The 16,105-nt window shown below is 42.3% G+C and overlaps 1 protein-coding gene across 1 annotated transcript; it reads right to left on the reverse strand.

Moving 5' to 3' along the window:
- Window positions 1-3,733: 3,733 nt before the first annotated feature.
- LOC141148082 (forkhead activin signal transducer 3-like) lies at window positions 3,734-9,049 on the reverse strand. The gene is made up of 4 exons (XM_073635235.1): window positions 7,313-9,049; window positions 5,644-5,748; window positions 4,745-5,411; window positions 3,734-3,747 (listed from the first exon to the last, which is right to left on the reverse strand). Exons 1-4 carry the CDS (start codon window positions 7,580-7,582, stop codon window positions 3,734-3,736), a joined length of 1,056 nt encoding a protein of 351 aa, XP_073491336.1. The 5' UTR covers window positions 7,583-9,049.
- Window positions 9,050-16,105: the final 7,056 nt, after the last annotated feature.

Below are 16,105 nucleotides of genomic sequence, written 5' to 3' on the forward strand. Positions count from 1 at the left end.
GTGTTGTGAGTATGGGGGGCAGCCAGGTATACATAGTGCTGGGATCCCCACCCTGGGCTTTATAATGTAAATGCACCTGTAACAATAAGAGGCGACACCTCCCTTACTGCAGAGGGCCCCTCACCATCCATTCAATTAAGTTTCTAGGAAGTTTCCGGGCTGAGATGTTGGGGGGGGCATTGTTATGTATATGTTGTGTTGACTATAAACTGATGGAGCATATATCATATGCTTATGGGGTGAATGGGGTGAATATTACATTCATATACTAAGATTATCTCTTGTATACACAGTTTTTTTTTTTTACCTATGGATATAGATTTATTTTTATATATTTTTATGTCACATGTATAATTTAGATTTTTTTTACTAATTCAAAAATATATTTATTTTATCTTTTAATTTTCCTACATTTTGCATAAAATTTTAGACACGTTTACCAATCTCAGAATGGCTTTTGTTAGGGTACATCGGACATCAATAGCTTAATACTGCTTTTTATCCATCAGAACCATTTAAAGTGTCCAAACTTGAATTTGATGGTTTTATTATTCTAAATATTCTTACGACTTACTTTTGGCTGTCAAAATAGTTTTATTTTATGTCTGATTTTTTTTTTTAAATAACTTTATCCAGTTAACATTTACGAGTACATTGAATTTTAGAAGTTATTTTTATTTATTACACAGAAAGATGTATTTGCTGAGGGATCTTATCTAAGGAGCACATACTGTGTTAAATTACAACTGATTTTTTTTTTAGCTTAAATTTACATTTTTTTTTTCTGTTTGTTTATTTCTTAATTGAAATCAGCGTTTTAAATTTGCTGCACGTTGGTGTCCCCGTTATTCCAGATGGTTTTCAGCATTTTTTCCTTAAAGCGGTAGTAAACCCACTGATTTTTTTTTTTTCTTTCCCTACACCTGTAAGGGAAAAGGCATAATGAGCTAGTATGCACCACACACTAGCTCATTATGAGATACTTACCTTAGAACGAGGCGCCGGCAGCTCACCCGGTCCACGCCGAGGGAGCTGACATTTCCCCTCGGCGTGTCTTCCGGGTATCGCGGCTCCGGCGCTGTGAGTGGCCGGAGCCGCGATGTCATCACTCCCGCGCACATGCTCCTTTCCGGAAAGTTGCGGAGTTTGCCGGGCCTTCAGCCGAGAATCCCCTGTGCGCATGCACCGCTGGAGTCAGCGGCTCATTGCGAGGGGAATATCTCCTAAACCGTACAGGTTTAGAAGATTTTTTTTTTACCTACAGGTAAGCCTTATTATAGGCCTACCTGTAGGTAAAAGTTTTAAAAATAGGTATACAACCGCTTTACTAGTGGCCATTTTCCAGGCATTCGCTCTATTTAAGAAACTTGTAGAAGCAAATTGAAGGGGATTATATTTGATATAAAAAATATAAATACCTATATGATAGTCATATTATATCTATATAAGTAGAACAATTTTGTTATGTTAAGATGATAGATCTGAGCAATTTGCAGGAAAAAAATGTTTTTGATAAAAAAACACACTCAGTAGGACTCCACATAACATGGGAGGTCTATAACTGATAATAGATTTTCAAACATGCATCTCAAAAATGCTTGGGGCAAAAAAATCTATACTAAAAAAAATAAAAATATAGATATACTGTAGATATAAATGAAAAAAGTGGTGCCGACTTGATGGAGCACTTTTTTTCTGTCCTCACTCTTCTATGTGTTTGTGTGTCTAGATGTAATATTAAATGGGTAAAAACTATGAATACATATTAATTGGTTATTATTAATAATCAATTAATAATGATGAGTTAATGACTTATTAAATGTTGGTGGGGGTTGATGGGATCAGTATTGAGGCTTCTTTATTGCTCTTGCTGTTTGCAGAACTTTTTTTTTTTAACTAGTTTGACACCCCAACAACGAAACGGCTATTCTAAATCTATGTTAGACATGCTTTGAAATAGATTTTTTTATACTGATGAAAATATGGTGGAAAAACGATATGGTGCAGGGATGCAAATCTGGAGAATTATATACCCAGTAATGTTAAACACATTAGGGGAGATTTAGGCTGGGTTCACATATATGCGAATTGGATGCGTTTTACACCGCATCCAATTTGCACGAGTCGGCGTCGCACTGATTTGAACAAAGTGATGGTTGGCAATAGGATGTGACTTGTCATGCGATTTGACCTGCTCTAATGTGAACAGGGGCTGACTGTTGACTGACTCACTACCTCTTCTGAAAGTCTGCTCCAAGTCTTTAAGATTAGTGTAGAACTTTCTTTCATCTGGTTTGAGGCCATGTCCCCGTGTTCTTAAACTTGGCTTCATATTGAAAATCCGGCCCCCCTGAACCTTATTCACCCCCTTTTATAAGTTTAAAGGCTGTTATATCCATCCTTTCCCTTCTTTCTTCCAGACTGTAAGTTCCTGAAGTCTCTCCTGATATGTTTCATCCCTCAGACCTTTCACCATTTTGTTGTCCATCTCTGGATTCATTCTAGGGCAGGTTGGGTAATATGCGGCCGGTTGGGTGGTATAGGGCAGGTTGGGGTGGTATAGGGCAGGCTGCGGTGGTATAAGACAGTTTGGGGAGGTATAGGGCAGGTTGGGGTGATATAGGGCAGGTTGGGGTGATATAGGGCAGGTTGGGGAGGTATAGGGCAGGCTGTAGTGGTATAAGACAGTTTGAGGAGGTATAGGGCAGGTTGGGGTGATATAGGGCAGGTTGGGTAATATGCGGCCGGTTGGGTGGTATAGGGCAGGTTGGGGTGGTATAGGGCAGGTTGGGGTGGTATAGGGCAGGCTGTAGTGGTATAAGACAGTTTGAGGAGGTATAGGGCAGGTTGGGGTGATATAGGGCAGGTTGGGGAGGTATAGGGCAGGTTGGGGAGGTGAAGGAGATATTAAAGATCCCCGAGGGTTAGCTTCACTGACTGGGGAGTGTTATAGGCAGCCTCCCTCGCACGGCTACATGTCCCGCTCCCATCGCTCAGCTGCAGCTCTGCAAGTGCATACAATATAGTGCACTGGCTGACTGTTGACTGACTCACTACCTCTTCTGAAAGTCTGTTCCAAGTCTTTAAGATTAGTGTAGAACTTTCTTTCATCTGGTTTGAGGCCATGTCCCCGTGTTCTTAAACTTGGCTTCATATTGAAAATCCGGCCCCCCTGAACCTTATTCACCCCCTTTTATAAGTTTAAAGGCTGTCATATCCATCCTTTCCCTTCTTTCTTCCAGACTGTAAGTTCCTGAAGTCTCTCCTGATATGTTTCATCCCTTAGACCTTTCACCATTTTGTTGTCCATCTCTGGATTCATTCTAGGGCAGGTTGGGTAATATGCGGCCGGTTGGGTGGTATAGGGCAGGTTGGGGTGGTATAGGGCAGGCTGCAGTGGTATAAGACAGTTTGAGGAGGTATAGGGCAGGTTGGGGTGATATAGGGCAGGTTGGGGAGGTGAAGGAGATATTAAAGATCCCCGAGGGTTAGCTTCACTAACTGGGGAGTGTTATAGGCAGCCTCCCTCGCACGGCTACATTTCCCGCTCCAATCGCTCCGCTGCAGCTCTGCAAGTGCATACAATATAGTGCACTGTGTAGCAGCGGCCCCGGTGTCACCTTTCTGGCAGGTGTCACCCAGTGCGGGCCGCACCCCACCTTGCCCCCCCATAGCGATGCCACTGCTCCCATTATCACTAGACACGAGCCGGGGAATTCCGAATACAACCAATTCACCCGCAGGAATCTATATAAAGATGGAAATTATTTTGTTACAAATCTCATATATAACACATTTGTGTTTTGATGCCTTCTGTCACATTCTCCATAACATAAAATAAATTAAAAATGGTGCCGGGATGGTGGGAAGTTGGGAACCCTTTATAATGGGGACAGCAAGTGTGTAAAATCGGGAGATACAAGACCCTGTCAGGGCAATTAATTCACCAGCATTAGACAAATACTGAAATGTCACTTTTGGGTGGATTGACCCTTTAAGAACTAGACTATACAGTTGATATATACATTTTTCAGACTATTTTACTAGTTCTAATCTTGATACCCATGTGGACAATTACAACACTGATGCCAAATTTCAGTAAAACAAAAATTCAAATTTATTTCAATTGACTATAATCAGACAAGATACAAAATGATTGTCATATATACATGTGATCCAATTCCAATGCCTTTGGACTGTATGTCATATTTGGTGCCACCTCCGCTGGGCCACATGCCGAGTTGAGTGCCAACCAGTGTTAATTTTGGCAGCAAATGTCAGTTTAGTTTTAATCTTTGTCTTTTGACTAAAATGCCATTTCAGTTTTAGTCGTATTTTAGCCATCTGAATTGTTTTAGTCAACTAAAATAGTGTTATTTTAGTCGACTAAATTACCACTGGTGCCAGTGTCATCAGGTAAGCATTCAAGTGCAGCTAGTCCTTGGGACAAAAGTGAATGGCCCAAAACCAGCCTTGTCTCAGCATCTGGCCAATCAGTAACCGTTGGGTCCGTACCCTTGGTACACCCCGACCTGGGATATATGTTGCCCATATGCGCCACCCTGAGATAAATGTTGCCCATATGCGCCACCCTGAGTTAAATGCTGCCCGTAAGCACCACCCTGAGATAAATGCTGCCCGTAAGCACCACCCTGAGATAAATGCTGCCCGTAAGCACCACCACCCTGAGATAATTGCTGCCCGTAAGCACCACCCTGAGATAAATGCTGCCCGTAAGCATCACCTTGAGATAAATGCTGCCCGTAAGCACCACCCTGAGATAAATGCTGCCCGTAAGCACCACCTTGAGATAATTGCTGCCCATACATGTTTTGAGGTGACATGTAGCTCCCGTGTGGGGGATATATGGGGACGTCAAAGATTCTTGTATTGGGAGGGAAATCTGACAGGGAATTCCTGGCCTCAGAGGGTCTAGGCTGGGTGGACATTTGAAGTCTCACATTGGGAGGGTAGATATCCCTCCGCTCCACACAGGTGGAGCCTGAGTAAGGGGAAGGCATGTAATTACACAGAGATAGTGAGAAGTTGGGGTAAAGCAGCAGAGGGTGTATGCTGGGAGGGGCCACCACATTTGTGTATGATGTTGGAAGGTTCCATAAGATCTCTGGGAAAGTTGAGGCGGGATGGACACTAGGGGGCTGGGTTGGTACTGGGGACTGAGCCTCTGCTTCTGCTCTGGCCGCAGTATTTTCTATTGGAGGATGATGGTTATGAAAAGTGGAAGGTCTGTAGGGCCGTCCATGCAGGATATAAGGAGCCAGGTCATGAGGGTAGGCTTGCTGGCGGGTGACCGATGTGTTCTGCAGCTTCATGGCTTCGGCGGGAATCTGGCTCACATTCACCGTCCAGTAGTTGCCTTTAGCCTTCGGCTTCAGTGGATCTTTCAGGATCTGCAAAAGAGGGAGAAGACATTAGAGGCGTAAGCCAGCACAGCAGATTCACACAAATCTATTACAGGTCAGGGTAACAAAACCCTGTGACCTATTTATAATGATCAGAAAAGTCATTTCTCAGAATCTGCACCTATTTTTGAAAATGTTTTTTTTTTTTCTTGGCTGCAGTATGTAGAGAGCCTTAAGAGCCCATCACTGCCATCACATCTTAGGAGCAACAAGTCCTTACCTTTCGGAAGCAATCCTTGGAGGAGAGGTTATGTCGAATTGAGTCCTTCCAGCCCTGATAATCCCCCTTGAAGAAAGGGAAGAGGATGCTGATCTCATGGAGGATCTGCCAATAAAAAAAAAGTTTAGTTGTAAGTGAATGAACATGACCGTAAACCAAGATACATAATACCTCTTACATTATATAAGTATAACCAGGAGACCTGTACTGAGATACTTAGGAGGACATCACTGTAGACCTCCTGTCCATTTGCGGTATAAGGCTTCCTAAATTAAGCATGTAGAAAGTGATGTTAGGGTATAGACAGAACACTTTGTGCATGCTTGTATTGAATTGGGGAGGCAGCTAGCACTTTCTGAAGTCTAGTGTTGGGAGCCAAATGTATGTATCTATGGGAGAAAGGGACATCAATGTCCTGGGGGGCATTTTAGGGTTACCATTGAGATCCCAGCACAAAACTTGGAAGGCAAAGATGACCTGAAGGCAAAACTTTTTTTTGGACATTGTGGATGGAGTGGAGATTTTTTAATTTTTTATTTTTTGTGTCCCCATTGAGGAAATTTCTCTTTTCCCTTTCCTTCAAGTAAGATGAAACCTCCCCGAAGGGAGGCAAATCCCAAGTTAGACATTTGCCACAGGAACAATTGTCTTCATTGGAAGGCTTCCCCTGTTTTGTTGACAGCCCAATATTTTGGCTTTTCCAATAACTTTCATAATTTGGGGAGGTCTCAGAGTAAATCTCCCCAGCTGGGACACAGACAGCAATAAAGACTAAAATAAAATGCAAAAGCACCCCTCTCTATAAAATCATTTACTATTACAAAACACGGGTTAAGCCCAATAAGAGCAATAATAATGAAGGCCTTAGCTGCACTGTCCTTACATATATTATTCACATATGTTCAATTTATTATATCAATTGTATCAACTGTATTCTCAAAACACAATATGAAAAAAGCAAAAAAAAAAAAAAGGAAGAAAAAAATAAAGTAGAAATATTAAAAAAACACAAATTTGAAAAAAAAAGCACACACAAATGAAATTACATGAACAAAAAATACAAACAATACAAATTTAAAATTTAAATTTATTACAATCCTATGTTTTTTTCTGAATGTTTATGTGATTCTATTATTTTTTTCTTTATATTTTCTTTCCGTATTTTGGAAAAAAGTTGGTATAATTGAACAGCTGTAAATGATATACGTAAGGACAGCATAAGGCTTATTGCTCCATAAAAAAACAACAAAAATCGGTCCCACTTCATCAAAAAAAAAAAAAGTTTGGGCTTTAGATCATTTTTTATTTATATATAAAATTTGAGGAGGAAAATAAAACAATTTTTTTTTCTGTAATTCAGCCTGTAGTCATAAGAGTTTTATATGCTGCAAATATAACAGGCAGCCAGGGGCCTACATTAAAAATAAAAAGATAACTAAAAAAATAAAACATTGACAATTCACCCAACTTCTTGAACTTCTATTTTTGATAAACATTGGTATAATTTTTTCAGCCTTCATAGGCCTAACAGAAACGAATAATTTTGCGATGAAAATAAAGAATATCCCTCTGACAAATCCTTTATCTGAGCTAGTCTCAGTGTCACCCCCTCCCTCAGCCCTTAGCTGCCCTAAAGCCCCAAGAAGCCCCATAATGGAAGGTTGGTTACCTGGGACAATTTCAGCATCCTCTTGGGGGAAGTCTGGATGACCAGGGCGATCATGGCCAAGTAGGAGAAGGGTGGTTTGGCGTAGCGTTGATAATTCTTCTTCTTGCTCTTTCTGCTCTTCTTGCTGAGCTCGTCAGTGGTGTCGGGCTTTTTGGGGCCTCCGTTGGCCTCCCCAGGACAGCTCTCTACGTTGGCCAGGATCCTGTCTATGCTGTGTGGCTCAGGGACTTGCTTGTAGAGGGGGTCCCAGGAATATTGTGGGCAATCCATGGCTTGTCAGGCGTGTTGTGAGTATGGGGGCAGCCAGGTATACATAGTGCTGGGATCCCCACCCTGGGCTTTATAATGTAAATGCACCTGTAACCATAAGAGGCGACACCTCCCTTACTGCAGAGGGCCCCTCACCATCCATTCAATTAAGTTTCTAGGAAGTTTCCGGGCTGAGATGTTGGGGGGGGGCATTGTTATGTATATGTTGTGTTGACTATAAACTGATGGAGCATATATCATATGCTTATGGGGTGAATATTACATTCATATACTAAGATTATCTCTTGTATACACAGTTTTTTTTTTTTTTACCTATGGATATAGATTTATTTTTATATATTTTTATGTCACATGTATAATTTAGATTTTTTGTACTAATTCAAAAATATATTTATTTTATCTTTTAATTTTCCTACATTTTGCATAAAATTTTAGACACGTTTACCAATCTCAGAATGGCTTTTGTTAGGGTACATCGGGCATCAATAGCTTAATACTGCTTTTTATCCATCAGAACCACTCAAAGTGTCCAAACTTGAATTTGATGGTTTTATTATTCTAAATATTCTTACGACTTACTTTTGGCTGTCAAAATAGTTTTATTTTATGTCTGATTTTTTTTTTAATAACTTTATCCAGTTAACATTTACGAGTACATTGAATTTTAGAAGTTATTTTTATTTATTACACAGAAAGATGTATTTGCTGAGGGATCTTATCTAAGGAGCACATACTGTGTTAAATTACTACTGATTTTTTTTTTAGCTTAAATTTACATTTTTTTTTCTGTTTGTTTATTTCTTAATTGAAATCAGCGTTTTAAATTTGCTGCACGTTGGTGTCCCTGTTATTCCAGATGGTTTTCAGCATTTTTTCCTTAAAGCGGTAGTAAACCCGCTGAATTTTTTTTTTCTTTCCCTACACCTGTAAGGGTAAAGGCATAATGAGCTAGTATGCACCACATACTAGCTCATTATGAGATACTTACCTTAGAACGAGGCGCCGGCATCTCACCCGGTCCACGCCGAGGGAGCTGACAATTCCCATCGGCGTGTCTTCCGGGTATCGCGGCTCCGGCGCTGTGAGTGGCCGGAGCCGCGATGTCGTCACTCCCGCGCGCATGCTTCTTTCCAGAAAGGTCTGGAGTTTGCCGGGCTTTCAGCCAAGAATCCCCTGTGCGCATGTGCCGCTGCAGTCAGCGGCTCATTGCGAGGGGAATATCTCCTAAACCGTACAGGTTTAGAAGATTTTTTTTTTACCTACAGGTAAGCCTTATTATAGGCCTACCTGTAGGTAAAAGTTTTAAAAATAGGTATACAACCGCTTTAATAGTGGCCATTTTCTAGGCATTCGCTCTGTTTAAGAAACTTGTAGAAGCAAATTGAAGGGGATTATATTTAATATAAATAATATAAATACCTATATGATATTATGTCATATTATATCTATATAAGTAGAAGAATTTCGTTATGTTAAGATGATAGATCTGAGCAATTTGCAGGAAAAAATGTTTTTGATAAAAAAACACACTCAGTAGGACTCCACATAACATGGGAGGTCTATAACTGATAATAGATTTTCAAACATGCATCTCAAAAATGCTTGGGGCAAAAAAATCTATACTAAAAAAAAATAAAAATATAGATATACTGTAAATATAAATGAAAAAAGTGGTGCCGACTTGATGGAGCACTTGGTCTTTTTTTTTTTTCTGTCCTCACTCTATGTGTCTGTGTGTCTAGATGTAATATTAAATGGGTAAAAACTATGAATACATATGAATTGATTATTTATTAATAATCAATTAATAATGATGAGTTAATGACTTATTAAATGTTGGTGGGGGTTGATGGGGTCAGTATTGAGGCTTCTTTATTGCTCTTGCTGTTTGCAGAACTTTTTTTTTTTAACCACTTGCCGACCGCCTAACGCACATATACGGCGGCAGAATGGCACGGGCAGGCAGAATCACGTACCTGTACGTGATCTGCCTCCCGCGGGCGGGGGGTCCAATCGGACCCCCCCCCGGTGCCAGCGGCGGTCGGCATTTGACTGGGAGCGTCGGGAGGCGAGGGGGAGACCATCCGATCGTGGCCCCCCCCTCGCGATCGCTCCCAGCCAATCGGAATCCTCCCCTGCCTGTGTGTAGTTTCACACAGGCAGAGGATGTGATGTCATCTCTCCTCGGCTTGGCAGTTTCCGTCCCAGCGCCGAGGAGAGAAGACATGTAAGTGCACAACACACACACACACACAGTAGAACATGCCAGGCATACTTTACACCCCCGATCCCCCCCCGATCGCCCCCCGATCCCCCCCCAATCACCCCCCCCCCCCTGTCACAAACTGACAGCAAGCAGTATTTTTTTTTTTTTTTCTGATTACTGCATGGTGTCAGTTTGTGACAGTTACAGTGGTAGGGCAGTTAGTATTACCCCCCTTTAGGTCTAGGATATCCCCCTAACCCCCCCCTAATAAAGTTTTAACCCCTTGATCACCCCCTGTCACCAGTGTCGCTAAGCGATCATTTTTCTGATCGCTGTATTAGTGTCGCTGGTGACGCTAGTTAGGGACCTAAATATTTAGGTTCGCCGTCAGCGTTTTATAGCGACAGGGACCCCCATATACTACCTAATAAATGTTTTAACCCCTTGATGGCCCCCTAGTTAACCCTTTCACCACTGATCACCGTATAACCGTTACGGGTGACGCTGGTTAGTTCGTTTATTTTTTATAGTGTCAGGGCACCCGCCGTTTATTACCGAATAAAGGTTTAGCCCCCTGATCGCCCGGCGGTGATATGCGTCGCCCCAGGCAGCGTCAGATTAGCGCCAGTACCGCTAACACCCACGCACGCAGCATACGCCTCCCTTAGTGGTATAGTATCTGATCGGATCAATATCTGATCCGATCAGATCTATACTAGCGTCCCCAGCAGTTTAGGGTTCCCAAAAACGCAGTGTTAGCGGGATCAGCCCAGATACCTGCTAGCACCTGCGTTTTGCCCCTCCGCCCGGCCCAGCCCACCCAAGTGCAGTATCGATCGATCACTGTCACTTACAAAACACTAAACGCATAACTGCAGCGTTCGCAGAGTCAGGCCTGATCCCTGCGATCGCTAACAGTTTTTTTGGTAGCGTTTTGGTGAACTGGCAAGCACCAGCCCCAGGCAGCGTCAGGTTAGCGCCAGCACCGCTAACACCCACGCACGCACCGTACAGCTCCCTTAGTGGTATAGTATCTGAACAGATCAATATCTGATCCGATCAGATCTATACTAGCGTCCCCAGCAGTTTAGGGTTCCCAAAAACGCAGTGTTAGCGGGATCAGCCCAGATACCTGCTAGCACCTGCGTTTTGCCCCTCCGCCCGGCCCAGCCCAGCTCACCCAAGTGCAGTATCGATCGATCACTGTCACTTACAAAACACTAAACGCATAACCGCAGCGTTCGCAGAGTCAGGCCTGATCCCTGCGATCGCTAACAGTTTTTTTTGTAGCGTTTTGGTGAACTGGCAAGCACCAGCGGCCTAGTACACCCCGGTCGTAGTCAAACCAGCACTGCAGTAACACTTGGTGACGTGGCGAGTCCCATAAGTGCAGTTCAAGCTGGTGAGGTGGCAAGCACAAGTAGTGTCCCGCTGCCACCAAAAAGACAAACACAGGCCCGTCGTGCCCATAGTGCCCTTCCTGCTGCATTCGCCAATCCTAATTGGGAACCCACCGCTTCTGCAGCGCCCGTACTTCCCCCATTCACATCCCCAACCAAATGCAGTCGGCTGCATGAGAGGCATTTTTATGTCCTCCCGAGTACCCCTACCCAACGAACCCCCCCAAAAAAGATGTCGTGTCTGCAGCAAGCGCGGATATAGGCGTGACACCCGCTATTATTGTCCCTCCTGTCCTGACAATCCTGGTCTTTGCATTGGTGAATGTTTTGAACGCTACCATGCACTAGTTGAGTATTAGCGTAGGGTACAGCATTGCACAGACTAGGCACACTTTCACAGGGTCTCCCAAGATGCCATCGCATTTTGAGAGACCCGAACCTGGAACCGGTTACAGTTATAAAAGTTAGTTACAAAAAAAAGTGTAAAAAAAAAAAAAAAAAACACATACAAAAATATAAAATAAAAAAAAAATAGTTGTCGTTTTATTGTTCTCTCTCTCTCTATTCTCTCTCTATTGTTCTGCTCTTTTTTACTGTATTCTATTCTGCAATGTTTTATTGTTATTATGTTTTATCATGTTTGCTTTTCAGATATGCAATTTTTTATACCTTACCGTTTACTGTGCTTTATTGTTAATCATTTTTTTGTCTTCAGGTACGCCATTCACGACTTTGAGTAGTTATACCAGAATGATGCCTGCAGGTTTAGGTATCATCTTGGTATCATTCTTTTCAGCCAGCGATCGGCTTTCATGTAAAAGCAATCCTAGCAGCTAATTAGCCTCTAGACTGCTTTTACAAGCCGTGGGAGGGAATCCCCCCCCCAACGTCTTCCGTGTTTTTCTCTGGCTCTCCTGTCTCGACAGGGAACCTGAGAATGCAGCCGGTGATTCAGCCAGCTGACCATAGAGCTGATCAGAGACCAGAGTGGCTCCAAACATCTCTATGGCCTAAGAAACCGGAAGCTATGAGCATTTTATGACTTAGATTTCGCCGGATGTAAACAGCGCCATTGGGAAATTGGGAAAGCATTTTATCACACCGATCTTGGTGTGGTCAGATGCTTTGAGGGCAGAGGAGAAATCTAGGGTCTAATAGACCCCAATTTTTTCAAAAAAGAGTACCTGTCACTACCTATTGCTATGATAGGGGATATTTACATTCCCTGAGATAACAATAAAAATGATTTAAAAAAAAAAATGAAAGGAACAGTTTAAAAATAAGATAAAAAATAATAATAATAAAGAAAAAAAAAAAAAAAAAAGCACCCCTGTCCCCCCTGCTCTCGCGCTAAGGCGAACGCAAGCGTCGGTCTGGCGTCAAATGTAAACAGCAATTGCACCATGCATGTGAGGTATCACCGCGAACGTCAGATCGAGTGCAGTAATTTTAGCAGTAGACCTCCTCTGTAAATCTAAAGTGGTAACCTGAAAAAGGCTTTTAAAGGCTTTTAAAAATGTATTTAGTTTGTCGCCACTGCACGTTTGTGCGCAATTTTAAAGCATGTCATGTTTGGTATCCATGTACTCGGCCTAAGATCATCTTTTTTATTTCATCAAACATTTGGGCAATATAGTGTGTTTTAGTGCATTAAAATTTAAAAAAGTGTGTTTTTTCCCCAAAAAATGCATTTGAAAAATCGCTGCACAAATACTGTGTGAAAAAAAAAAATGAAACACCCACCATTTTAATCTGTAGGGCATTTGCTTTAAAAAAAATATATAATGTTTGGGGGTTCAAAGTAATTTTCTTGCAAAAAAAAATAATTTTTTTATGTAATCAAAAAGTGTCAGAAAGGGCTTTGTCTTCAAGTGGTTAGAAGAGTGGGTGATGTGTGACATAAGCTTCTAAATGTTGTGCATAAAATGCCAGGACAGTTCAAACCCCCCCAAATGACCCCATTTTGGAAAGTAGACACCCCAAGCTATTTGCTGAGAGGCATGTCGAGTCCATGGAATATTTTATATTGTGACACAAGTTGCGGGAAAGAGACAATTTTTTATTTTTTTTATTTTTTTTTGCGCAAAGTTGTCACTAAATGATATATTGCTCAAACATGCCATGGGAATATGTGAAATTACACCCCAAAATACATTCTGTTGCTTCTCCTGAGTACGGGGATACCACATGTGTGGGACTTTTTGGGAGCCTAGCCGCGTACGGGACCCCGAAATCCAAGCACCGCCTTCAGGCTTTCTAAGGCCGTAAATTTTTGATTTCACTCTTCACTGCCTATCACAGTTTCGGAGGCCATGGAATGCCCAGGTGGCAAAAAAAAACCCCAAATGACCCCATTTTGGAAAGTAGACACCCCAAGCTATTTGCTGAGAGGTATAGTGAGTATTTTGCAGACCTCACTTTTTGTCACAAAGTTTTGAAAATTGAAAAAAGAAAAAAAAAAATTTTTTTTTCTCGTCTTTCTTTATTTTCAAAAACAAATGAGAGCTGCAAAATACTCACCATGCCTCTCAGCAAATAGCTTGGGGTGTCTACTTTCCAAAATGGGGTCATTTGGGGGGGGTTTGTGCCACCTGGGCATTCCATGGCCTCCGAAACTGTGATAGGTAGTGAGGAGTAAAATCAAAAATGTACGCCCTTAGAAATCCTGAAGGCAGTGATTGGTTTTCGGGGCCCCGTACGCGGCTAGGCTCCCAAAAAGTCCCACACATGTGGTATCCCTGTACTCAGGAGAAGCAGCTAAATGTATTTTGGGGTGCAATTCCACATATGCCCATGGCCTGTGTGAGCAATATATCATTTAGTGACAACTTTGTGCAAAAAAAAAAAAAAAAAAATTTGTCACTTTCCCGCAACTTGTGTCAAAATATAAAACATTCCATGGACTCAACATGCCTCAACGCAAATAGCTTGGGGTGTCTACTTTCCAAAATGGGGTCATTTGGGGGGGTTTTATGCCATCTGGGAATTTTATGGCCTTCAAAACTGTGATAGGCAGTGAGGAGTAAAATCAAAAATGTACGCCCTTAGAAATCCTGAAGGCAGTGATTGGTTTTCGGGGCCCCGTACGCGGCTAGGCTCCCAAAAAGTCCCACACATGTGGTATCCCCATACTCAGGAGAAGCAGCTAAATGTATTTTGGGGTGCAATTCCACATATGCCCATGGCCTGTGTGAGCAATATATCATTTAGTGACAACTTTTTGTAATTTTTTTTTTTTTTTTGTCATTATTCAATCACTTGGGACAAAAAAAATGAATATTCAATGGGCTCAACATGCCTCTCAGCAAATTCCTTGGGGTGTCTACTTTCCAAAATGGGGTCATTTGTGGGGGTTTTGTACTGCCCTGCCATTTTAGCACCTCAAGAAACGACATAGGCAGTCATAAATTAAAGGCTGTGTAAATTCCAGAAAATGTACCCTAGTTTGTAGGCGCTATAACTTTTGCGCAAACCAATAAATATACACTTATTGACATTTTTTCTACCAAAGACATGTGGCCGAATACATTTTGGCCTAAATGTATGACTAAAATTGAGTTTATTGGATTTTTTTTAGAACAAAAAGTAGAAAATATCATTTTTTTTCAAAATTTTCGGTCTTTTTCCGTGTATAGCGCAAAAAATAAAAACGGCAGAGGTGATCAAATACCATCAAAAGAAAGCTCTATTTGTGGGAAGAAAAGGACGCAAATTTAGTTTAGGTACAGCATTGCATGACCGCGCAATTAGCAGTTAAAGCGACGCAGTGCCGAATTGTAAAAAGTGCTCTGGTCAGGAAGGGGGTAAAACCTTCCGGGGCTGAAGTGGTTAACTAGATTGACACCCCAACAACGAAACGGCTATTCTAAATCTATGTTAGACATGCTTTGAAATAGATTTTTTTATACTGATGAAAATATGGTGGAAAAACGATATGGTGCAGGGATGCAAATCTGGAGAATTATATACCCAGTAATGTTAAACACATTAGGGGAGATTTAGGCTGGGTTCACATATATGCGAATTGGATGCGTTTTACACCGCATCCAATTTGCACGAGTCGGCGTCGCACTGATTTGAACAAAGTGATCGTTGGCAATAGGATGTGACTTGTCATGCGATTTGACCTGTCAAATCGCATGACAAGTCGCTCTAATGTGAACAGGGGCTGACTGTTGACTGACTCACTACCTCTTCTGAAAGTCTGTTCCAAGTCTTTAAGATTAGTGTAGAACTTTCTTTCATCTGGTTTGAGACCATGTCCCCGTGTTCTTAAACTTGGCTTCATATTGAAAATCCGGCCCCCCTGAACCTTATTCGCCCCCTTTTATAAGTTTAAAGGCTGTCATATCCATCCTTTCCCTTCTTTCTTCCAGACTGTAAGTTCCTGAAGTCTCTCCTGATATGTTTCATCCCTTAGACCTTTCACCATTTTGTTGTCCATCTCTGGATTCATTCTAGGGCAGGTTGGGTAATATGCGGCCGGTTGGGTGGTATAGGGCAGGTTGGGGTGGTATAGGGCAGGTTGGGGTGGTATAGGGCAGGCTGTAGTGGTATAAGACAGTTTGAGGAGGTATAGGGCAGGTTGGGGTGATATAGGGCAGGTTGGGGAGGTATAGGGCAGGTTGGGGAGGTGAAGGAGATATTAAAGATCCCCGAGGGTTAGCTTCACTGACTGGGGAGTGTTATAGGCAGCCTCCCTCGCACGGCTACATTTCCCGCTCCCATCGCTCCGCTGCAGCTCTGCAAGTGCATACAATATAGTGCACTGTGTAGCAGCGGCCCCGGTGTCACCTTTCTGGCAGTTGTCACCCAGTGTGGGCCGCACCCCACCTTGCCCCCCCTTGAGCGATGCCACTGCTCCCATTATCACTAGACACGAGCCGGGGAATTCCGAATACAACCAATTCACCCGCA

Source organism: Aquarana catesbeiana, linkage group LG06 (genome assembly GCF_042186555.1).
Source record: "Aquarana catesbeiana isolate 2022-GZ linkage group LG06, ASM4218655v1, whole genome shotgun sequence".
Taxonomy (NCBI): Eukaryota; Metazoa; Chordata; class Amphibia; order Anura; family Ranidae; genus Aquarana; species Aquarana catesbeiana.